This window comes from Acartia tonsa, chromosome 14, assembly GCF_053477335.1.
Source record: "Acartia tonsa isolate MP-2025a chromosome 14, ASM5347733v1, whole genome shotgun sequence".
Classification (NCBI taxonomy): Eukaryota; Metazoa; Arthropoda; class Copepoda; order Calanoida; family Acartiidae; genus Acartia; species Acartia tonsa.
Window position 1 is genome coordinate 39,806,953 of NC_137273.1, and position 26,663 is coordinate 39,833,615.

At 35.1% G+C, this 26,663-nt stretch overlaps 1 protein-coding gene across 2 annotated transcripts; it reads right to left on the reverse strand.

Moving 5' to 3' along the window:
* On the reverse strand, positions 1-26,663 carry LOC145305861 (E3 ubiquitin-protein ligase RNF10). Of its 2 annotated transcripts, none has more exons than XM_080147689.1 (24): positions 26,006-26,663; positions 24,422-24,464; positions 23,784-24,151; positions 23,012-23,138; positions 18,926-19,026; positions 18,418-18,524; positions 17,799-17,860; positions 16,466-16,554; positions 13,495-13,647; positions 12,099-12,238; positions 11,410-11,507; positions 10,809-10,880; positions 10,201-10,260; positions 9,871-9,966; positions 5,581-5,741; positions 5,003-5,078; positions 4,476-4,548; positions 2,735-2,834; positions 2,386-2,534; positions 1,947-2,016; positions 1,361-1,577; positions 967-1,016; positions 569-632; positions 1-36 (listed from the first exon to the last, which is right to left on the reverse strand). In XM_080147689.1, exons 1-24 carry the CDS (start codon positions 26,027-26,029, stop codon positions 2-4), a joined length of 2,535 nt encoding a protein of 844 aa, XP_080003815.1. In that variant the 5' UTR covers positions 26,030-26,663; the 3' UTR covers position 1. The 2 variants fall into 2 exon arrangements, with proteins under 2 accessions (XP_080003815.1, XP_080003814.1); XM_080147688.1 differs by having other exon boundaries at positions 10,201-10,281.

The following is a 26,663-nucleotide window of genomic DNA, read 5'->3' on the forward strand; positions in this document are numbered from 1 at the left end:
TCTAAAGCTGAACTGGAATACCTCTGGAACGACGTCCCTGTTTTCATTCAAAATTAGTTTTGACATTTTTTGTAAGTAAGTTGTTAAATTAACGGGAAAAATTTTGTTTGAGCTTAGATATCTTACCCCCCCCCCCTTGTTTTTCCCCTAAGCCATTGCCCAACCCCTGAACCAAAGTAGTAAACCAACGAAAAACTATCAACTTATTATGAATTTAAGTTCCAAATTAAATTAATTTATGTATGAAAAATTAAAGATTACCTTTTAGAATTACAATAAAGGGAAAGGTAGGTTGCGGGTAAAATCCGTAAAGGTTGTGTGTTTTAACTTTTTAAGTTAAAAACAGTACTAGAACGACATAAATTTATGTTAATTTAAAAAAAAAAATGGTTTCTATGTGTAGTTCTTTTCAGTAAAAAAATACACATTTAATGAATATTATCGTTCTACTACTATTTTTAAGCCTTAAAACACACATTTTTACTGATTTTAACCGCAAACTACCTCTCCCTTATTGCATTCTTGATGTTTTAAAAAAGTAATAAGAATTTATGGTCAAAACTAATTTCCTTTTTCTTTCCGCCTCCGGCGGCCGTCTGATTACCTCCAGCCTGTCCAACTTGTGCCAGTGCCTTAAAATACAAAATTATAATTTGAAAAGTTAGAACAATGCTTAGTTGGTAACAAACTAATCAAAATTCAGATTAGTACCCAAAGAATTTGAGACAAAGAATTAGATAACATAGTTGTATAAAACTTTGGGTACCAGTGTAATAAAATGTCCAATGTCCACTCCCTCCTTCACTTGATATAACCAGCATGCCAAATTGTTGACAAATAATCCTAGATTAAGAAAATAAAAACAATCAATTCCAAACAATAGACGAATGACCGGATGGACGGTCGGAGTCTTATTTGTGGAAAATTATTATAGAGTAGCTACGCTCCTTTCTAATTTTTACGCACCTGTGCAAGAGAAGCGCCAAGAGTCGAGGCTTTGGGAGGTGGCACATATCCTGAAAATATTTATGTTAATTTCACCTAAATAAATTGTACGAGTTTTATCAGCAATGGATAAGTAAAAACATAAATTATCGTCCATTGTCTTATCCCTTTTAGGTTTCAGGGATCTAAAGGGATAAGACAATGGCCGATAAATAATGATAAACAAAATTACCCCTTCTCTTCATTGAAAATTAGTGGTTGAAACATTTAAACACTCAACTTAATTAACCAACCAATCAAAATTTAAAAAAAGTCCCCAAAGCTGCAAAACCAACAAATAAGAAAATGACATTATAAAACTTTGTGGACTAGTGTAACAAACATCCCATTGTCCCCTCTCTCTGTTTAGGTTTACCTTCAGGCTCTGGTTCGCTGTCAGAATCTGGGTGCACCATCCTTGCCCTGGGAAGGACACCACCCAGGCGAATCATGCCCCCACCACCACCACCCACAGCAACAACAGTTTGTGGTTGCTGTTGTTGAACTTTCTGCTGTGGCGGCTTCGCCTTCCTGGCAATGCTGGCAAAGTTTAGCGGCCCATTGCTGCTGCTGCTTGGTTCAACAGTCGGCACCTGACAAAATATATCTTAATTAGATGTTAAGATCCTTCATGTGTTTTAAAATTTCACATGCATTAATAAGGTTTTTTTTTAAGAAGACTCGTTTGTCCATTGCTTAAGGTCAAATTAGGTTATATTGTTTACCCCCGCATGGTTATTCACTATAGACTCTCAGGGGTTAGGTCACTCTCCCCTTTTATTTTCAATTTATTTTAAAATAAGGGAAGGGGATTTATCAGTACACAGTAACACGTTACACAACAGGCACTTTTGTGTGAAAACACTAGGGTTAGGCCGGATATCCGGCAAGGAAATCATCCGGATATCCGGTGTCCGGCCAAAAAACACTTAATAATTTAACACCACCACAATAAAAGTTACCTGATCTAAATGTGCAGCAGAAGATTGGAGGTCCGGATCAGAATTATTAAAGATAGGCTCATCATCCATTCTAAAAAAATAAAAAATGAGTATTTTAATTAAGTACTCAAGAAAGGAAGAGAAGTTGATAATATCCAATATTCTATTATACTATATAAATTGAAAAAGAAAGGACGGGGAAAAGTCATCTAGGTTAGAAAATATCAGAGACTAGGGAATGTGATTAAGACAAACAAAATTTCCCCTACAACCCTATTCCCTTATTTCCCCCCCCCCCCCATCTTATCCACTTCCCTTCAGCTACATAAAAACAAGTTTTACGCCGACTCTGCGCCAACAAAATATTTAATTTTCGGCAATTTCAAATGGAATTATTTGTCTGAATGGCAGCCCCTGAGAAAATATACACCCCTGCAAAATAAAAGTGTAGGTACTATACCTGGGATAATGAAACTCCGACTCAATCCTGGCCATCGGAGACGGGAACCTGTTCATTAGCCGCATCTCCTCCAGCCGAATCTTTTTCTCCCGCCGCTGTTCGGCGGTCATCTTCCTCTGACGCCGCCTTCGCCGCTCACTTAGCTGTTCCTGAAATGATGCTAAAATGAGGCAAGGGGTGCACAGGTTTTAGCAAGAGGGGTGTTGGAGCAAGAGAGATATGCGAGGCGCACAAAAAAATTCTTATATTTAAATTATGTTTTATCTAATCAGGGATCTTAAGGAATAAGAAAACAGATAATGAGTTATATTTTCTTTTATTTACATATCCGCGAACAATATAACCATACCTTGAACTGCGCAATAGTTTTTCTTGACAGCATGCCGTTAAGGTCTAGTTCAGCGACCTCAAAACTGCAGGATAAGGGCAGATGTCGTAGATACCTCAATCTAAAATATTTTAACTGTTAAAGATCATATGATAAAGATCATATTGAAAAAACAGCAAAATTATTTAAACCACATTTTTTTAATCTAAATGCATTTCGTGGACAATCTGGTTTTTAGGCCATGGAATGAGATAACGTGGTTATACAACTTTAACTTATGGTACAAGTGTAATTTACATTCCGATGTCCCACTGTCCCTGGATTTTCAGCTAACCAATGAGAAAACATGTTTATTGTTTATCAAACTTTAGGTAAAGAATAATTTACAGTCCAATGTTTCCTCCCTCCCAATGAGTGTGGAAATCAATTTTCTTTCAAGTCTTGATATTTTGTAAAGACTAAACATAAAGTAGTAAGGTTGGTATTCCAATTAAAACTATTAAAATCAACCAATGAAAATAAAAAAAATGCCCAAAGTTTTTGGGCCAACGTATAATATAACGTGGTTTTAAAACTTTGGGTACCACACAATGCAGCAAAGTTGGACATTTCAAATTTTCGAACTTTTAAATCTTTAGCTTTAAACATAATATTTGTATAATATGAGTATATTGATGAAGCTAGGAGTTGAAATTTCATTTAAATTATTAAAATTGACTGAGTACCAGCCCTTCAAAGTAGGCCACCTAAACCAAAAATATCATAAAATTAACGAAATTAAAGTTTTTGACGTCACATCATACAAGCAATTTTTTTCCATGCAAGTTTATCTTCTATTGCTTTTTATGTTGAAAATCATTTATGGCAATACATATATTAAATAAAAAAAATTTAAAAAATATTTATTTCTTTTATATAAGTTGTATTACAGACATTTAAAAAAAAAACAACATGGTCTCAAATGATTCTAAATTGTCTAATTCAGCAAGAAATGTAAAAAAATTTGAGGAGGCGCAAAACGGCAATGAACAGCGGTCACACCACCGTTTTATATATTAATATTTTTTAATGGTCCACCGAATAAGATTTTGTTTCTATATCTTCTAAATCACAGGAAAAGCACTGAATTTAAGATATACCTTTTAAAACGAGAATTTTCAAGTCCGTCAACAAAGAAAGTATTGTTGAATTTCATAAAAATCTTAAAGTAACCAATGTTTGCAAGGACAAATCAAACTACTAGAGAAGTTACGCTGCTAATTAGAAACCTACATCCATCTAATTATATAAAGCAGTAAGCTTTTTTTCAGTCTGTAGCGAAGAATCTCACTAACCACTGAACTGATATGGTTCTCCTTTACAGTGAAACTTCTTAACGGTCCTGAGGTGGTTTTAGGCTATTTTTTGCCCTTCCATATCCCTTTGAATATAGAGCCCCTAGATGCTAGGGGCTCAGAAGCTAGTTGATGAATAAAGTACTTAATAAAAATATGTTTTAAGAATAAGACATTTGAGAAAAAATTCGAATATTTTGAGGTTCAGTTTTGACGGTAAAAAATCATCTTAAGAGATTTAATAACTAAAAAAGAAAGACTGTATTCTTTTCTCACTTCAATACCGATTCTAAATTGATATTAAGTAACTATTTACATCAAGAATTGATTGATTTATAAAGGTTTTAGTAAACTTAGATAAAATGTCAAAAAAAACGTACATTTGCTGCACTGTGTACCAGTATAATTTACACCCCCAACGTATTTACCTCTGACGCAAATCGTCTGACATGGTGCTAGAATCCATCTCCAATATTTTAGCTGTGATTGTTGGAGGGCACGCCTTTATTAATGGATATATTATTGCTTGGATGTTACACCCTGAGGGATCTAAAGGGATAAGACAATAACCGATAAATTAATGTACCTCCCAAATGATAATAGACAAAATTATTCCTTCTGTAGATTTAAATTAGTGGTTGAATGAAACGTTTGAACACTACCTACACTTAATCAATCAACCAATCAAAATTCTGCAAGTCCCCAAATTTGTTAAGCTAACGAATAAGAAAACAATAAACATTATCATAAAACTTTGGAGACTAGTGTAATAAACAGCCCTTTCCCCCCTCTCTCTATCTGTGTTACACCAGGTTTTCATGCTCTAATGAATGAAAGAACTGACCAATAAATAAGATTCATATTAGCAACCTAAATTGACGAGACAATTTTCATAATATCCACGTATAAACTATGGCTAATCAATCAATCAATCAATCAATGTATTATATCCATTCCTCGAGTGTGCCGTACTCATGCACCAGCATGTTGATGTTCAGGGCGTGCATGAAGATACGCTGCCCATTTACCTCCTAAAAAAATGATAATACAAACATGGATCTTAAGGGATAAGACAAGAATCGTGCAGAAAGGGATGTATATCTTGACAAATTCCGATGGATATTGCTAACCGGTAAACAAAAGTAGTTTCTCATAGACTCTGGGAAAGCTTAAAACTATTTTAGGGACTCGGGAGGTTACCACAAACCTTTCAAGAGAAAGCGTCTCTAGAAAAAAATGACTACCGCATCTAAATTGAAACTAAAATTAAATTGGTATGTGTGTGTGTGTGTGTGTGGGGAGGGGGGGGGGGGGGTAAACTCAACCCTCCTTACCACCACATAAAAACTGCCTAGAGTGTCCCTAGTCTTAATATAAAGTAGTAAGGTTTTGTTGTCTAAGCAAAAAAGTACGGAAAATACAGGTCTACATTGGTTAAACTAAGAAAAACTTTATAAATATCTTGTGGTGGTTTTAAGCAATTTTAAAGACCCCTTCTCGCCTGAAGGCTAGGGGCGAAGCAACTAGTATTACCTGATAGAAATAAAAAACATCTTTCGAGTTGTTCATAGCCTTGTTGGGCCTGTTGTCAGCTGTTTGATTATCAGCTGAGAGTTGTCCACCAGACTGTACGTTCTGTACGTTGGAAATGTCCAAATCATCGGCTGTTACGGTTGTTTCACCGTATCCTTCACCTTAAAAATATGTATAGGTTGATAAACTTTGTTGGTGAGACAAAAGAATAAGGGGGGATGGGGGGGGGGGGGGATTTAATGCAACCATCTCGTAATCAATGATTAAATGGCACTTAGAATTCGAATTTCGATCTGAAATTTTGCATGAATAATCCTTGGTAGGTCTATTTTCCCTAAATCGAACAAAAAGTTGGAAAAGTAAAGGCTAACGGCTGGTGGCTCAGCCGTTTTGCCATTTTTTGGATATCTTTAAAGCAAATTAGTCACGAAACCTATCTCCACATAATACAATTTGTGGCTCAAAAACCTTATCAAACGGTTCTAACCGGTAGCTGTTGGTACCGGAGATGGGAAAAACCCAGGTTTTTTAAAAAAAAAAAAAGAACAAACCAGTTTGTTTTTTTTGGTTTAAACCGTTTTTTTTGGTTTTTTTTAATAATATCCAAATTATAGCCCTGCCCCCCTTCTTTTTAACCCCCTCTCCCTTTTTCTCACCCCCCAAACGGGAGGTGCTCAATTCTGCCCAAAAGGACCCGAAAAAGGGCAGCCCAAAACCGCCCGCCCGATTTGACTACCCTGGCTGATACGGTAATTTAGGTTTTTGACAGTTATTTACTGTATTGTTTACGTTATGAAAAGATATAACTGGAAAGATAGGCCTTTGTATAAATATTTTTAAAAAACCATCCCCACCTTGGTTTTTTTGGTTTTTTAAGTTTTTTTTTTTTTTTGGTTTAAACCAAGTGGTTTTTATTATGCCATCACTGGTTGGTACTAGAAATATAAAAAATGGTTATTGCTATCATTTAACATGAATTAAACCAAAAATATGTTTTAAAAAGTTGATTCCTACGTAATTAATGATGAATTTGCCCTGAAAATAGGCAAAAAACGGCTAACCGGCTGAGCCGCCAGCCGTTACTTTTCCTACTTAGCTTTTGTTCGATTTCGGGAAAATAGACCTTCCAAGGATTACTCATGAAATATTTCAGATCGAAATTCAAATTCTAAGTGCCATTTAATCATTGATTACGAGATGGTTGCATTTAACCCCCCCCCCCCCCTTTATTAACCAAGGATTTAAAGAAATAAGATAAGACAATGGACGATAAATTACCATTCGCGGTATGGGGATGAGCATAAATGCATTAGTTGGGTTTTCGCAACCCCAGTAAAAATCCAACTTTTGTATTATTATTATAAACAGCTTTCCGCGGATATAAAAATGTTCAATTATAAAGATTAAAACCAGGTTTGTTGTCCCCGGGATTTTAAAGGCTTTAAAAATATGATAACATTTTATATTCAGAGTGACCACTCAAAATTTACAAATATATAGTACATTTATAGTACATAAAAATTTTCATATAGTACCATATAGTACACAAAATTTAAACTAATATAGTACCATATAGTACCAAAATTTTAACTAATTATGTAGTAATACCATATAGTACCAAATAATAAAAAATAGTACCTATATATCTTATTAAATAAAGTAGTAAGGGTTTTATGTCTGAAGCTTAAGATCTCATTAACTACTGAACAATTGGGTTAGCAATTTTAGGTAAGCTTCACTGAGGTCGTATGTAGGTTTTGGGCTATTTAATTTTCAGAATTATGTCCTGGGATGTCCTAGAATCTAGGTACTTAGCTGCTAGCCTATAATTCAAAGAAGCTTGATGTCTGTCCGTCTAAAGATTAAGAATTTGGTAACTGCTGAACTGAATGGGCACTACTCTCCAGGGAATATACATACTGGTCATAAAGTGGTTTTAAGCAATTTTTGTGGGGTTGGTAAATCCTAACCTCCTCAAAAAAAAAGAAAATGATATCCCCCACTAAATTTTTTCTTGTAAGTAAAAAGTAATTGCTGAACCAATGGAGCTCTACTCTTCAGAGAATATGTGTACTGTTCATGTGGTGGTTTTAAGCACAGTGTGGGGTGAAGCCGCAGAGAAAAAAAACAAATAAAGGGGATAGGAAATCCCCCTAACAACCCCCCCCCCCAAAAAAAAAAGAAATTTCACCCAAAAAATGGGATATTCCTAGTAATTTTAAACAAAAATAGTTTTCCCTAAAACTGAGGACTTTTTAAATTAAATAATAAGGTTTTTGTGAAATGATGAAGGAGCATTAAACAATTTTTTTAATTGGTGGAAGAACCGAACACTAGAAGACTTTTTTTCAAATAAGTCCTAAAAATGGACATTTATTGCGTAATTAAAGGGACTGTGAACGAGAAAATTTCACATCAGATTATGAAAGTATGTCCAAGATTGGAGAAAAATTTCCGGACTATATAAATGTGCGGTTACTTGTCTTTTTTTCCTTCTATAGCTAACACTAAACTTTTGACATAGTTCTCTATTTTTCACAACAGTTAAGCTGACTTTTAATACAATCCTTGCTTTAAACCAATGTATAGTTACTTAGAAATTAATAAAATAAGCAATAATTTTTATTGAATACCAAATACAATAACAAAGCTAGAAACAGGTTTTTTTTTATTAGTATCCAAGTAACTTTAGATGGCCCACCTTTAATTAAAAAGGGAGGGGGCGGAAGTGACACTTTTTGAAACCAAAACTAAAAGTCAAAGGAACTCAACTAAATAAAGAGTTTTAGCTATAAGATTTGGCATGACAGTTGATTTAAAGAGGTACAATATGGAACTGTGAAGAAACGGAGTTGGAACCGCCGAATTTTTTTTGCCTTTTCTCGCCAAATTAGACCATTTTCAATTATCTGAGATAAACTTTTTTTTATAAAAAATTTCCCTTATATTTTCACTTGACACTTGTAATATTTCAAATAAATTTTAAAGGCTGCTAGCTGCCAAACGGCTGAACATACAGATCATGCCCGCACACTGTTTTAAGCGGCATAAGAAGGCCTACAAATAATCTGGAATAGCCATAAATCAATAATGCATAATTATCTCGCAGTGCTGAGAAATGCGCGAAAAAGACCTATTTTACGCGTTTTTTCTTCAGTGAAGCTTTCCCTGTGCATAATTGGATCTTGGCTATTCCAGATTATTTGTAGGCCTTAGTAGGCCGCTTAAAATGGTGTGCGGATATGATCTGAACATTCAAAGCAAATTCAGGAAGGTGTATAAAGCCATAACAAAAATTCTTTTTTTTTTATGAAAATCAAATTGACATATTGCTGAAAAAAGCTACCAGAACACTTGTTTTGGTGTCAATTTTCATTATATCATAAAAGAAATGGGTTAAAATGGTGCGCCAATTTTTTTTGCATTTTGAGCCGGTCTACTATACATACACCTCCAAGGTCCTACCCTAACCCAGCAGGGCATTCTTTACTTAACCTAACTTGGTCATCTAGCAATATACAGGAAAAGCACTAATTAAAAATTTCTATGTATTCAGCCGCTTCAGCAATCATAAAAATATGAAGAACAAAAAGAGTTTTATATCTTAAAAGAAATAATAAAAATCATTGAAGCAAAAAAATATATGATCAAGGTGATTTTAAGAGTCATTGGATATTTCAAAGCTTATAATTTTACTTTACATACCCAAATCACTACTCTCTATATTAGTATGTATTAGAGCTGAAAGACGAAAGTACATTGTAATATTACAAAAATTTTTATAATACTTTGATTGGTAATAAGTTTTAAAATAATATTAAAAAAATTTCATATAGTACTAAAATTTTAACTTATATAGTACATATAGTACCTAGTTTGTCATATAGTACCATATAGTACAAAATTTTGACTATATAGTACATAAAGTACATATAGTACACAGTGGTCACCCTGTATATTAGTATAAAGCTGGATATAATATGATAAATTACATGATCTTCCCAGGGGTGTATATTCTACATGGGATCCCCGGCTCAGGGGGGGGGGGGGGAAATAAAAAATATGTGGTTGGAGGGAAAAAAAATGTAAAAATTAAGAAAACTGAAAACATTTTTCCATTTTCCCCCCTCCTTGGTGAGAAAAAACTAGGGGGGAGGGAAAAAAATAAAAAAATTTGCAGCCGGGGAAAGAAAACAAATCTTGTGCAGAATATACACCCCTGGATCTTCCAGTACGACTTTAAACCGGTTCTAATCTATGGATATAAATTGGTTTCGAAGCCTTACATACCTTCATGTTCACTGCCAATGCTGCTACCACTGCTGACATGCCTTGGTCGTGCAAACCCCTCCTCCTCTTCGGGGCTTGTCAAAGACTCCTCGGTTCCTGAAACACGCAGGCATCTTAAGGGATAAGACAATGTGCGATAAATTGATGAATATCCGCAATGTGATAAAAAAAACATTCTCCTATCAGAAGATAAAGATTATTTGTTGAAAAGTTTTGAACTAAAAATCACAATTAATACGAGTACACAAAGTTCTTGGTTATAAAACTTTGGGTACCTTAACCCTAGTTGTAGAAATCTTATAAGAATTATGATTGGTTGGTATAAAATACCTGGACTTGCAGCGCATTCACTGGACATAGTTGAAACATCACTGACCGGGCTGAATATTTCTTCTGTTGTTGGCTTTTCATCTAGTTTTAGCGCATTTATTTGATAATTTTGAGCAATATATTCAAGTTTAGTACTAAGCCTTTTCTTTACTAGTGCCTTTCCCCCCTAACATCTAGTGGAACTTCTGCACAAGATTCATTTTTCATTCCCCCCCCCCAAAAAAAAAGATTTTTTTTTTCACATAAAAAGGAGAAAAAATAGAAAAAAAATTCCAGTAGGTACTCCTTATTTTATTCGTTTTTCTACATATTTCACAAATTTTTCTAGTTCCCCCCCAAGGATGGGAAAGAAATGTGTTCAGAGATCTTTTTTCCCCCTTTTAACATATTTTTTTTATTACCCCCCCCCCCTTTCGCAAGGTCAAATGTGCAGAATATACTCCCCTAGTACCCAAAGTTTTTGATCTAACAAACTAACTTATATAAAACTTTGGCCAGAAATGTAGTTAAAAGACTAATGTCCCCTCCCCTTAAATCATCTCATACAAACACATAGACATCCTGTTACTTTTATACAAGGATAAAAACAATATTAACAATATAAATTCCTTTGTTATCAAAATCATCAGCAAATGGATCCATAACCTTCATGCTGTTTGTCATTATCTTTATCTCCGTGGCCTGATTCAAGTGAGCAAATATAATAAAATAGCGGCTACACCCCTAGAGGCCTCTAGGGACACTTGAGGCAATGGGGCGTGGGTGGCCTGGGACCCCTCAATTTCAGTTTTTAAAAAGGAGAATTGTTATTTTTTGGGAGGAGAGTTGGTAATTTATTTTAGAGGGCAATTTCTCTTGGAAGGTTGGAGATACCCTCTCCCAAAATAGTTTTTAAAAAATAATTAATAGAAACAAAATAACTCCTGTAGATTAAAATTAGATCTTGAATGAACACTGCTAATTTGGAAGCAACCAATCAAAATTTAATAAAAGGAACCAAATATTTAAGCCAACGAATAATACAACAGGGTTAAAAAACTTTGGGGACCAGTGTAAATTAACAGTTCAATGTCCCAAGCCTCCCTGAGGATATAAAACAATAAAGGCAACCTTAGAAATATTATGTTTTTCTTCTTTTAGATTTCCTAATTATAAGTGCCCCTAGAGGCCTCTAGGGACGAAGTCGCTAGTATTCATTATATTTTCATTCCTGATCATCCAAATTCTGTTTTGGTTCTATTTGTGGTATCTCTGACAGAGAATTTAGTTCTTGATGGCTAGCCAAGGCAACAGATTCCAAGATACAGCTGAAACAAAAAATACAAGATTAGTTTTCAATAAAACTGATGCCTTTTTTAATTTAAAGATTTATGTCCTTACGTGTAGACATTCAAACCCTTAAACAAAGGGGTGTATATTTATAAAAATTGACCCGGCTCAGGGGGGAGTGAAAAAAAAATGTGGTTGGAGGGAAAAAAATAAGAAAACTGAAAACATTTTTTCCATTCCCCCCCCCCCTCCTTGCTGAAAAAACTAAAAAAAATGTGTGGTAGGAGGGATAAAATAAATAAAATATAGAGTTCTTTAAATATTTTTCCATTTTCCCCCCCTACTTGGTGAGAAAAAACTGGGGGGGGGGGGGTGGGAATTTTGTAGCCGGGGAAAAAAATAAATCTTGTGCAGAATATACACCCCTGCTTAAACATCTACAATTATCCAGTATGGTTTCGAATCCGATTAATATCCGCAGGATTAGAACCGGTTCTCATCCATATTGAAAAATCAAGTAAAGTTTTGAACCCGGGCTAAAACAAACTGGCTTTTTTTGCCTATGTAAGTTCAATTTTCGCCTTGGAAAAAAAGTGTTACATTGGACAGACAAAAATTTTCTTTATTACCTTTCAACTTTGCCCTCTAACAACTTGATTGCCTCAGTGATAAAAATGGACTCTGGAGTGTCTTTTTCTACAGCAAAGATGGCGTCTAGTTGGTGCCTTTCTCTATCAAGAACTAACTCCATTACTTGCTGTGGCGTTGCCTAAGATAGAGATAGATAGATAGTATTTTTCTACAGCAAAGATGGTGTCTAGTTGATGTCTCTCTCTGTCAAGAACTAACTCCATTACTTGCTGAGGCGTTGCCTAATATATAGATAGATAAATGATTAGTAGATAGCTAGTTAGTCTTTTTCTTCAGCAAAGATGGCGTCTAATTGATGTCTCTCTGTCAAGAACTAACTCCATTACTTGCTGAGGCGTTGCCTGTGATATAAATAGATAGATAATAGATAAAGAAAGATAGATAGTCCTTTTCTACAGCAAAGATGGCGTCTAGTTGATGTCTCTCTCTGTCAAGTTAGGCGTTGCCTAAGATATAGATAGATAGTATATATTAATAGATAGATAGTCCTTTTCTTCAGCAAAAATAACGTCTAGTTGATGTCTCTCTCTATCAAGAACTAACTCCATTACTTGCTGAGGCGTTGCCTGATATATAGATAGTCTTTTTTCTTCAGCAAAGATGGCGTCTAGTTGATGTGTCTCTCTATCAAGAACCAACTCCATTACTTGCTGTGGCGTTGCCTATTATAGATAACCTTCAGCAAATATGGCATCTAAGGGGGGGGGGGGGGGGGGGGGGAGTTCTGACACATTTGCGTAAACCTGGTATATAGGCTTTATCTTTGGACTGAGAGGGTAGGTTATTAAAGATAAAATCATTCTTATATGATCAATTTTCCCAAGTTTTAAGATTTTTTGGATAGGCCTCTCCAGGTTCCGGAGCTCCAGGCCGTTTCTGTACAGGTAAAAATTAAAAATCGAATTTCTTTTTAGAGTTAGATGTCAGCTTATAAAACAAAATATGTCTGTTTTTTCTTCAAATACGTGAATAACATTTAAAAAGATGCATATTTTGTTTTATAAGTGGACCTCTAACTCCTTAAAAAAAATTTGATTTTTAACTTTTACCTGTACAGAGACCACCTGGAGGCCTGGAGCTCCAGGACCTGGAGGCCTATCCTAAAAATCTTAAAAACTTGGGAAAATTCATCATATAGGAATGGTTTTATCTTTAATAACCTATCCTCTCAGTCCAAAGATAAGATAAAGATTTCAGGTTTACGCAAATGTGTCAGAACTCCCCCCCCCCCCTTGATGTCTTTCCCTATCTAGATGTAGATAGATAAGTTAGCGAGATCCTTAGCCCCCTAACCCCAACAAACAAACAATGAGACATCCTATTACTTTTATATAGGAAAGGAAAAAATATATACGGTTGCTTGGAATTTTATACCTTGACTAGTTTAGATAAAGATCTATCCAGAAAAGAATCCTCGACACTGGGAACATGTTCCAAGCCTGCGTGTGCCACTGGCACAGCAAACAGGCTGTTACGTTCACGTTTCATGAGGCGCAGCTCAATAGTGCTGCCTGTGCTGTACGTCTCCTAGACAAAAAAAAACATTCATTAGTAGCGAAGCACAAAAAATCATTGGTGGACAATGAGATTAAGTGAGTTAAAGATCAGATGTTTAGAGATCATACATAAAAAATAAATATTTAGAAAATCTTGAAAAATTTAGACATAAAGACAATGAGCATCGAAATTGCGGACTGAGACTAATTCAACACCCAATACCCTATCCCTGTCAAGGATCCAAAGGGATAAGACAATGGCCGATAAAGATAGGGGAGGGTTTCTGGTAGAATCCGTAAAAATTATGTGTTATAAGTAAAAATCAGTAGTAAGACGATAAAAATTTATGTCAAAGAAGGTGTATCAACTTTTTTGCTTTTTATTTAAGATAGCTAGCCGGTTCTTTCAGTAAGTAGTAGATGTAAAATTTTTCATAGAATTCAGATATGCAATCGGTTTTTTTTGTAGACCTCTTATTTTTTAAGTAATTTAAGTTTAAAAAAAAAATAATTAAGTCGGTTTTAAGGTAATAAAACGCAACAAAATAAAAGAAAAAAATGGCCAGTATGAACAAAAACAGTAAGATCTTTAATTTGACACCTTACTTTTAAAATTCTGTTAAGTAATTATTGAAAAAATCTACTTTTTTAACCTCGGTTTAATAAAAACTTTAGACCTAAATATTTTCTCAAACAGACATAAAAAACATGGGTTCATATATACCTTTAGAATCAGAAAAATATTACGAATCCATTCTAAGCAAAATTGAAAAAGTTTTCAAAAATTGTAATAAAAAATAAAAAAATAAAAAGTTTATTTTAAGAATTGTAACTACTAAACTAGCCAATCACAAATCGCGAAAATTGACGAATCGCGAAGCTTAACCTATAAAGTTAACCAATAGAATTGCCAAAAAAAAGGAGAACGTTCATACAATATATACAATAGATACTACAATAAATATAGTGATATTATAGAACATGAAAAGAATGAAAAATTATGAACAAATATGCATCAGTCTGTTTATAAACTTCAAAACAATGCAGTTAAAAATACATTATTGTTTCTAGTGTTTAAAAAATATCTGCTACATTGCATTGTCTTTTGTTTAGGTTTTGTTCAGGTTTTATTCAAGCTAACCCTTTAAAGCCGAAAATTATGATTCTTAAACTAAACTTATATTTTTTATTTTAGTTTTATAAAAGTTTTTCAATTTTGCTTAGAATGAATTCGTATTATTTTTCTCATTCTAAAAGTATATATGAACACATACTTTTTATGCCTGTGAGAGGATATTTTTAATTTCAAAGTTTTGATTAATCCGAGGTTAACAAAATAGATTTTTTCAATAAATACTTAACAGAATTTTAAAAGTAAGGTGTCAAATTAAAGATCTTACTTTTTTTGTTCATACTGGCAATTTTCTTCTTTTATTTTGTTGCGTTTTAGTACCTTAAAACCGACTTAATTTTTTTTTTAAAAACTTAAATTACTTTAAAAATAAGAGGTCTACAAAAAAAACGATTGCATATCTGAATTCTATAAAAAATTTTATATCTACTACTTACTGAAAGAACCGGCTAGCTATCTTTACCCATTAGTGCCGAGCGCCACTTTTATGGGCCGATCGAGCTGTAAGTTTCAGGGAAGCTTTATAATGGTCAAAACGGAATTCGTATTTTTTTGTTTTGCTCTAGTGGCGTGCACAGGAAAGTTGCAAAAAAAACCCGGTTCGGCTTGGCCATAAATACCAACCAGGCATTAACACCCGTTTTTGGTGCTTTCCCCCAGTTTTAAAACCCGGTTGACCTGTATAAACCCGGTTATTTTGACCAAAAATCGAAAAATGTAATTTTTGAACGCCAAAAGTGAGATGAACACTTTTTAGAACTTTGATACGATCCGTAATTGAAAACTACACAACCTCATGTAATCTAAAGAGCTACAAGTATAATACGAAGCGATTTATTTCAAATTTAGTGTTTCGGCTATAGGTGCCGCCGTTTTCGGGTAAAAAAACCCGTTGCTCGAAGTTTTAAAAGACACACACTACAAAAAAAGAACATATAAAATTTGGGTGTTACATATCAGAAAACGAGCATAAAACTATTGGGTGACACCTATAGAGATTACTAGGGTTATTAGGGTGGCTCAAACCCTTACTAATGACGTAAACTGTTATTTTATTGGTTGAAAAGTTAAAACCGGGTAATAAAAACCGAAACCGAGCCGGGTTTTAAAATTTTCGGGTATTTATGGCCAAGCCGAACCGGGTCATAATAGGGCGTAAAAAAACGATAAAAAAATCATATAAAAAATTATAATTTGAATAAAACGAATTCACAAATAGATGTACTTGTCAATAAACATTAGATTTCACAAAAAAAATCAGCGACTTTACTATAAAAACAAAAAAGTTAGAAGGGGTATTTTGAATTTTCATGATTTTCAAATTTTGTTGAGCTATACCAGCAAACGGAAGTAAGCTAAACTGCCTGCTCCAGGGGGAAATGAAAGTCAGGGTAGTAGAAGGGTGATTCATTCTGAGAATGATGCAATTATGAAGCCGGAAACCGGTTTTTTTTCCATTTTTCGGAACCGGGTTTTAGTGCCCGGTTCGGCACTAATGGGTTAAATAAAAAGCAAAAAAGTTGATACGCCTTCTTTAAAAAAATTTTTTTTTTGTCTATAGTTCTTTTTAATAAGAAATACACCTGAGAAATAAATTCAATCTAACACTCTTTAAATCTTGCTTAAAAACCTTGTCCCCAAATAAAAGTCCCCAAAGTTTTTAAGCCAACGAATATGAAAACATTGTCATAAAACTTTGGGGACTACTCAATTATACCTGAGAAATCAATCTGACACTCTTTAAATCTTGTTTAAAAATCTTGTCTTCGCAGATGGGACATTTTCTGTAGGAATCATCAGACAGAGCTGAATTAAAAATTATTCTTACATAAAAGTTACAGGATGTTTGTCTGTGTCTGTTGTTTGAGATCTTGCTAACCGCTGGACCAATATGGTTCTCCTTATTTTACCTACTCCTAATTCTTGTATGAAAGTAACAGGTTGTCTGTTTGTCTGTCGGTAGTGTAAGATCTCACAAAACGCAGGACTAAGGGGGGGGGGGGGGAAGTTATAGGAAATGAAAATTCAGTATCAAATTTTGCCCTGGCCGTTTGGGCTTGGTTTTATAGTTATCAACCTAATTCTTTTTGTAAGCTCTCTTATATGAATGGATCTACCTGTAAAATTTTGAAAATTGAATTTTTGGACTTTCCCTCTAGGGGCTAGTGGGGCAAAAGACCCCCCCAAACACTAAAATTTTAACTTAGGAGCTTATTTTCAAAGATATCAAGCTGATTTTTTAAATGGAACCTTTTATTACATTTTTGCACTTTACTTCTAGGGGCTTTTGGGGTAAAACAACCCCCCCCCCCAAATACAAAATTTATAAGTTTTGAGCTTACAAGCCCCTAGAGGTAAAGTCCAAAAATGAAATATGGGATGGCTTATCAACTCATTTATGCAATAAAAGCTTCCATTTAAAAAATCAGCTCGATATCTTTAAAAATAAGCTCATAACTTAAAATTTTAGTGTTTGGGGGGGGGGGGTGTCTTTAGCCCCACTAGCCCCTAGAAGGAAAGTCCCAAAATTCAATTTTCAAAGTTTTACAGGTAAATCCAATCATATAAGAGAGTTTACAAAAAGAATTAGGTTGATAACTATAAAAACAAGCCCAAACGGCCAGGCCAAAATTTGATACTGAATTTTCATTTCCTATAACTGTACAAACTTCCCCCCCCCCCTTATATTAATTATTACAGTTCTAAATCAAGGAGATATCACGAAAAATAATGTAAGTACCTACCCAATGCTGATAGACAAAATTACAACTTTTGTAGATTAAAATTATTTGTTAAAAAGTTTGAACACTGCTAGTTTTTGAACCAACCAATCAAGTACCCAAAGTTTATAAGCAAACAAAAAACTTTGGGTACCAGTATAATAAAAAGACTAATGTCCCCTCCCTACCTATAATATTATTTACCTAAATAATGTAGAATACAGGGCCAACAGAAGACATGCCCCCACCTTCCTATTTTATCTATAAAGCTCTGGGTACCAGTATAATATACAGTCCAATGTCCCCTCCCTCCCTAACCATATTATGTACCTAAATAATGTAGAATACAGGGCCAACAGAAGACATGCCCACACCTTCCTATCTTTCCAGGTCTAGAGACACAAATATTTTATTTCACGTTGGTTGGGTACCTTTTAAGGGATGAGATATAGTCCTTATATAATTGTAACAGGATGTCTGTTTGTCTAACTATACCGAAGTATCTTGGTAACAGCTGAATCGATATCATATAGTTATCCTTTACATGAAGAATTTCATAGTTCCTGGGAAGGTTTATAACAATTTTGGAGGAGTATACCACCAACCTCCTAAGAGAAATTCACCATAAAAAATTACTCTCTACCACCCCCCCCCCCCAAAAAAAAATCTTTTATTTTTTTACATGTATAGTGCATTGCTAATTTTAAATGATGTCATCCATGTTTTTTTAAGATCGTCGCTTGATGGATGTTGTCATCCTTGATAAAATGTTTTCCTCGGATAGTAAAATGAAAACTTATAAGTTTACTTTCAGATTTGTTAAATCTATTATTTTAATTGACTGTAATACGTAATAATACAATAATTTATATCTCAGAACCGGTTCTAATCCAGTGGATATTAAACGGTTCCGTCGAAGCCATTCTGGAGAATGAAATAAAATATTTTCCTTGGTGGAAATAGACAGATAGGACAGTTAAGAGGGTCGGAACCAGGGGTGAACAGTTTCACCTCCTCTATGTTCTCCCAGGCAACGGGGATGTCAGGATCGACTACCTACAAAAAAAAAAAAAAGAGCATAATCTTATTTTATATTAGTACATTTTTATATTTTGCAATCGATTTTTTACCCTAGATAAACGAAGACACAAAAATCTATCTAAAAAGAGGAAATCTAGCCAATGATTTTTTTATGTTAACATAGGATTAATTCAGATTTAATAGCAGAGAAATTTTGGGACGCTAACTTATCGAAAGCTAGCTTTATTATAAGAAATTCAACTATTTATACGAATGAACTGCTTTTTTTAAAAATTGCAATTAAACTCAGCTGTTTTCCAATTGGCCCGCTCTGAAAATTTAGATCTAGAACATTTATTCTTCTGTTTATTATATTGCGAACATTTGTGCTAATAATAGAGAAGCTGCGCTTTTATAAAAGATAGATGAAAGCTCACCTGAACAGCATAATCCCCGGACGCCTTGACGAGAAACTGACAGTTTGCAGCTAGATACTGCTCACGGGTATAAGTTACCACCGGCGCCTGGCGAGACTTGCCTAAACATATTAATTTTGGTTGATATGTTTAGAGTGGACACTTCTAGTTTTGAACCAACCAATCAAAATATAATTAAAGTTAAAGGTACCTAAAGTTTTTGAGACAACAAATAAGAGAACGTGGTTATAAAACTTTGGGTACCAATGTAATACAGACCAATATCTCCTTTCTCCGAATTTTTTGTTAAAAGGGGGACGTAACTGAAGACTTTTTGATGCAGGGGGGGGGGGGGGGGTTTCTCCGGAACCAATTGATGAACCGTGCAGATTTTTTGGACTTAAGCTTTTATGGGTATGAACATCTCATGGTTTCGAAGTCACCCCCCTACCCCCACCCCCTAGCCCCCCGGGGCTCAAAACCCCCCTAAAAATGAACCTAACCTTAATTTTCTCAAAAACTATTTGACCAATAGATATGATTTCTTAGAATTAAGCTTTCATGCTAATCAACTATCTTTTAGATTTGAAGTCACCCCCCCGCTACCAACCCCTAGCCCTCCGGGGCTCAAAAAAACCCTGAAAATAAACCTAACCTTAATTATCTCAGAAACTATTTGACCAATAGATATGATTTCTTAGAACTAAGCTTTCATACTAATAAACTATCTTTTAGATTAGAAGTCACCCCCCTGCTGCCAACCCCTAGCCCTCCGGGGCTCCAAAAAACCCTGGAAATGAACCTAACCTTAATTATCTCAGAAACTATTTGACCAATAGATATGATTTCTTGGAATTAAGCTTTCATGCTAATAAACTATCTTTAAGATTAGAAGTCATCCCCCTGCTGCCAACCCCTAGCCCTCCGGGGCTCAATAAAACCCTGAAAATGAACCTAACCTTAATTATCTCAGAAACCATTTGAGCAATAGAGAAGGTTTCTTAAACTTAAGTTTTTATGCATATAACTTGAATTATAGTTTCGAAGTTACCCTCCTGCCTCCAACCCCTAGCCCTCCGGGGCTCAAATTAACCCTAAAAATGAACCTAACCTTAATTTTCTCAAAAACTATTTGACCAATAAATATGATTTCTTAGAATTAAGCTTTCATGCTAATAAATTATGTTTTAGATGTGAAATATAGATAGAAAATCAATCAATGTTAAAAAAACAAGGATGACAACATCCATAAAAGCGAAGCACTAAAACTGTAGGACAAACGGACATTAACACTTATATAGTGTCAGAACTGAATAATCAAAATATAAATGTATAAGAGTTGAAGCAAAATTGTAAGTGTAATTTTGTTGAAAAACTGCTTGATACAGGATAATGTTTATGGACATACTTACATTTTTATGACTTGATTATAGAGTTGCTTCGCTTGAAACATTATACTTTGTTGTTGTCCTTGGAATAAACATACCAAAAATCAGATCAATCGGATGATTAGATCACAAAAATTTTTTTTGTTAAAAAAGTAAAAAATCAACATGTTTAAAATGGATGTACGGACATTCTTGTAATGATTATAGAGTTGCTACGCTTTCTAAATCGTACCTAACTACTAAAGGTATCACCATGGAAAGTTTGAAATTGATAGGACAATTCTAACATGCCTAAATTAACTAAAAAAGCTATCCGTTTGTGACTGACGTACCTAAATGCTATAGAAAACATCATGCAAAGTTTAAAATCAATAGGACATTTATAACATGTCAAAATGAACGGGGAAAAAAGCTAACCCTCACAGACCATATCTAATTAAATAAAAGCTTTGCTTTGTAAGATTTTTCAATAAACAAAGTATTGAGTCCCAACTCTCACAAAATTGATTGACATCCTTCTTCTCCTAGAAAAGTAGTTTTTTGAGCCCCGGGGGGCTAGGGGATTGGGGCAGGGGGGTGACTTCTAAACCATAAAAGATCAAATGGTTTCTGAGAAAATTAAGGATAGGTTCATTTTTAGGGTTAATTTAAGCCCCGGAGGGCTAGGGGTTGGAGGCAGGAGGGTAACTTCGAAACTATAATTCAAGTTATATGCATAAAAACTTAAGTTTAAGAAACCTTCTCTATTGCTCAAATGGTTTCTGAGATAATTAAGGTTAGGTTCATTTCCAGGGTTTTTTGAGCCCCGGAGGGCTAGGGGTTGGCAGCAGGGAGGTGACTTCTAATCTAAAACATAATTTATTAGCATGAAAGCTTAATTCTAAGAAATCATATCTATTGGTCAAATAGTTTTTGAGAAAATTAAGGTTAGGTTCATTTCAAGGTTTTTTTTGAGCCCCGGAGGGCTAAGGTTTGGCAGCAGGGGGGTGACTTCTAATCTAAAACATAATTTATTAGCATGAAAGCTTAATTCTAAGAAATCATATCTATTGGTCAAATAGTTTTTGAGAAAATTAAGGTTAGATTAATTTTTAGGGTTAATTTGAGCTCCGGAGGGCTAGGGGTTGGAGGCAGGAGGGTAACTTCGAAACTATAAGTCAAGTTATATGCATAAAAACTTAAGTTTAAGAAATCATCTCTATTGCTCAAATGGTTTCTGAGATAATTAAGGTTAGGTTCATTTCCAGGGTTTTTTTGAGCCCCGGAGGGCTAGGGGTTGGCAGCAGGGGGGTAACTTCGAAACTATAATTCAAGTTATATGCATAAAAACTTAAGTTTAAGAAACCTTCTCTATTGCTCAAATGGTTTCTGAGATAATTAAGGTTAGGTTCATTTCCAGGGTTTTTTTGAGCCCCGGAGGGCTTGGGGTTGGCAGCAGGGGGGTGACTTCTAATCTAAAAGATAGTTTATTAGCATGAAAGCTTAATTCTAAGAAATCATATCTATTGGTCAAATAGTTTCTGAGATAATTAAGGTTAGGTTCATTTCCAGAGTTTTTTGGAGCCCCGGAGGGCTAGGGGTTGGCAGCAGGGGGGTGACTTCTAATCTAAAAGATAGTTTATTAGTATGAAAGCTTAATTCTAAGAAATCATATCTATTGGTCAAATAGTTTCTGAGATAATTAAGGTTAGGTTCATTTTCAGGGTTTTTTTGAGCCCCGGAGGGCTAGGGGTTGGTAGCGGGGGGGTGACTTCTAATCTAATAGATAGTTGATTAGCATGAAAGCTTAATTCTAAGAAATCATATCTATTGGTCAAATAGTTTTTGAGAAAATTAAGGTTAGGTTCATTTTTAGGGGGTTTTTGAGCCCCGGGGGGTTAGGGGGTGGGGGTAGGGGGGTGACTTCGAAACCATGAGATGTTCATACCCATAAAAGCTTAAGTCCAAAAAATCTGCACGGTTCATCAAGTGGTTCCGGAGAAAAACCCCCCCCCCCTGCATCAAAAAGTCTTCAGTTACGTCCCTCTTATAATGTACATGGGTAGGTAGGTAACCATAAAAACATTTTAACTTATACTAACATAAAAATCGAAATTTTATTTATCTTTACATAAAAAAACTCCAATAAATAAAACATGAATAAAAATTGTTCATGCTGCAAAAATGGAGATAATCTGATTTAAAGTCTTTTTTTATGAAAAAAAAGCTGTTTTAGTGGGACTATAAAAATAACGAGAAAGCATATATTCTTTTTTTTGTAGCGGAATGCGTGAAAACAATTTGCCTTTATTACCTAGTAGTTGTTTCGAACCTATCGGTTTAGACAGACAGACACAGACCATGTTACTTTTATATAAGTTTGGCGTAAATTAAGTTTGCCATTCTTGTTAAGATTTTAAACATGTATGTATATTTTGCTTATACAGTTCTGATAATCTACAAGTGTTAATGCTCCTCCTACCATTTTGGAGCTTCGCTTTTATAGATGTTGTCGTCCTTGTTACATTCACTAACCTTGCCACTTGCCATAACGGGGTCCCCTTCTATCATGACCTCCATGAACCCGTTCTTTTCTAATTTACTTACAATTTTGTTTGAATTTAAAAATGTACATATATTCTGCTTATTCAGTTCAGACACTCTACAAGTGTTAATGCTCGTCCTACCATTTTGGAGCTTCGCTTTTATGGATGTTGTCATCCTTGAGATATTTACTAACCTTGCCACTTGCCATTCCGTGGTCCCCTCCAATCATGACCTCCATGATGACCACGATCATTTCTGCCGCCGCGCTCACCACGACGCTCAGACTCATACGACTTGAAGTTCAGTAAATGATTAAAATTCTGAAAAAATAGATACATCGTTAATGAATGATAGATAACATTGTGAACTGAAAAATAAAATAAGAAGACAATTGAATATGCAAGTATATGCGTTAAAAAAAAACAATAAAAAGCTTGGGATTAAATGAGATTCAAACAATGAAAATAAAGTATAGAATCTTTAGATTCAAAGAGAATCTTTCAGTTACAAAAGATACAAAGATTAACTTACATATCGTACAATATCAGTAAAGTAAAAAGGAGTTACATTCATGTATTTGACACTAGAGGCTACGCCCCTAGCATCTAATGGCTCTGTTGATAAAGCGAACTTTATAAAAATAGCCTAAAACTATCCTGAGATCTATTCAGTAGATATTAAAATATTGAGGTTAAGACAAGATAATGATTTAAGGCTGCGCCCCTAGCGTCAAGGGGTGAAAATAGAAAGTTGCTTCAAACCCTAATTAATGACTAACCGAGGCTTAAATCTAAAATAGCCCAAACCAATCGAATCCTGGAGCATATGTGAAGCTTCCACAAAAAGGAGAACTCGATCGGCGATTTCTTAAAGATTGATCTCCTTTATATCATATATAGCACACTAATTTTAATCAAACTGAAAACTAGCTTGAGAGTTGCAATGCTACTCTAATGTAAACAAACCTGTTTCTTGCTTCCAGACTTGAACACCGATCCAATTTCAATCTCATCTGCCTCCGTCACCGCGCCGGGAAAACGGTTGGCTTGCTGCGACGAAACCGCCGCCGCATTTCGGCCGCCTTTATACTCCCCCCCACGTTGACGACCCCCTCCTCCCCCACCCTGATATCCACGGTTTTGACCTCCGTACGAGTTTCCCCCATATGAAGAGGATCCCCCGCCATAATCTCCTCCTCCACGTTGTTGGCGAGACGACTTGTTCTTGTTGTTGAAGTCCCGCCGTTTACCGCCGCCGAAGCTAGCGGCGTTGTTGCCGCCGCCCCCATTGTCTGATGGAGACGGCTTGCTAGACTTGGAATTATTAACGACATCTGAAAAGCATGAACATATTATTGAAATATAATAATTTCCTTATTTCAGTGCTGTAATTCGAAATTCAGTTTAATTCCCTTGAGGTTTAGGTTGGGTTAAATAAATTGAAACATTCCCCCCACCTTAATAATTTTTTATTTAGATTATTTTATGATTGGCTTGATAATTTAGAGCCTATTGCATTATTGTTTTATGAATTGTACACCTACTGCATACTTTATTGTATTAAAAATTCCTATTTTTATTAATACTTGCTTTATATACAATACCTGTGGCTTTATTCTTAGTCTCCTGGGCAGGCAGGGTGCGTGCCTAAAAACAAATAAAATTAAAAATGCGTGTCTTGTAATTTTTAACCATTAATGAAAGGTAAGTAAGTATATAATTTACCATTTGAATTAAAACAAGGATGACAACATCCATAAGTAGCGAAGCTCAAAAATTATGATTGTATATCAGGAAAATAATACTATAAAGCAGTGTCATATAATTAATATTAATATTGGTAAAATAGGGAAATCATCACACCTTTAAAATCACGCAACCTTATAATCATGAAAACTTAAAAATCTAGGAATCGATCTAGCACCGCAATTAATAGACAAATCGTAATGAAACTTGATGGAAATATGTAGAACAAGAGCATACTCAATCCCTGATAATTTCAACCGTCAATCCTGAATAGGAATTGAGAAAACCATAAAAAACTTTAAAAATCTAATAATCGATCTAGCACCCCAATTAATAAAATATTAATAAAAGATATGTAGAATATAAAATTAATTAATCCCTGAAAATTTCAGCCCTTTATCTTGAAAAGGAGTTGAGAAAATCACGAAAACGTAAAGATCTAGAAATCGATCTAGCACCCCAAATAACAAACAGACGGACAAAACAATGTATATTTAAGATGGGCATATATAGTGGGAATCTTCACTAAAAATTTCAGCTGTCTATCTTGAATAGGAGCCGAGAAAATCACGTTTCCCCCAATTCATAAATTACGGAAAAACGGACGGACGGACATTGTGAATTATAAAGTAGCTTTGCTACTAAAACATAATGGAAAGGGGGAGATGAGGATTTCTTTCGGCAGTGTGTGGCAATGCCCAGGCAATCTATAATACAAAGTAGCTTGATGTCTGTCCGTCCGTCCGTCTGTCCCTTAAGATCTCGGTAACTACTGAACCGATCGGATTCTACTCTTCAAGATATATACCTATTGGTCCTTTGGTGGTTTTAAGCTATTTTCTTGGGGGGTGGGACAACCCCCCCCCCCTCCCAAAAATGAAATTTCCCCCCCCTCAAAAAAAAAATTAGGGGGGAAGAGTATGGTTCGGAGCAGCAGAAATTTTTTTATATTTTTTTAAAAACTACCTCATGGGGCAAAGCCCCTAGAGGCTAGGGGCGAAGCCGCTAGTATCAAAATAGTTTTAAACCCTTCTCTGGACATGAAAAAGATTTATGTTTAAGGAGAACCAAATCGGTTATTTCGCTAATTAGCATCCATGATCTTTTGCAGATAGACATTAGGTACATAATATAGTAATAAAATGTTAAATTGTCCTTGGGTACCTAAGCAAGGACAATCATACACGAAACGTTTGGACACTCAACCTAATGCACCCACCAATCAAAAATAAATAATAGTCCCCAAAGTTGTTTAGAACTAAAAAGAAATTGTTATTTATAAAACTTTTGAGGACTAAGTGTAATTAAAAGCCCAATGTCCCCTAGCACCTTCCCTGAAAAAAAGTGACAGGATATTTGTACGTATGTCTGTAACTAATAATTTCACTAACCACTGCACTGGACCAAAATGGTTCTCCTTTCCACAATATAATATAGCGCACCTGAGACTGAGAACGTTGTGCCATGTTGTCTAGAAAAAATGTCTGAGTACCCGAAGGTGGCGAGTTTGAAGCCAGAGTTGATCACCAATTCACCAGCAAACTTTCCGCGGCTGGGAAAGGTTCTGCTGGATTTGTCGTCGACTGAGGGCGCCTGTACTAGGGCCAAAGCACAGCCGCGCCCGCTAGTGGCGGGGCTGCGTTTACGCAGCTGCCTAACTCCGCAGGGAGAGGTTGTTGTAGACTTGCAGACAAAGGGAGACATATTTACTGAGCCATGATTGATGTGTACAAAGAAGAAAAACCAAGGACTTTTGATATGTCCTTTGGATTATTCGCTTGAGGTTTTTTGAACACTTGGGGTGGTTGAAAAGAGCAGTAAATGCTCTTTTTGCGGCGTTTTTGGGGCACCGCAAGTTGAATCCTTCGGCTGGCGGTTGGTTGGCGCCGCGGTTTTCGGCGGTCGTTCGGTAAAACGGCGGTTGGAAGCTGTTTTGATCGCGCTGCCGTTCTTGGGGCAGCGCTAGTTGAAGCTAAAATGGCAGAGATAGGCCCGTGGTTGTCAAATTGTTATGTAACTTACTTTTTTTTACATTTGAATTCTTAAAATTGTGCAATTAAAATAAAATTATATTTATAAATATTAACAAAAGTTATTTTT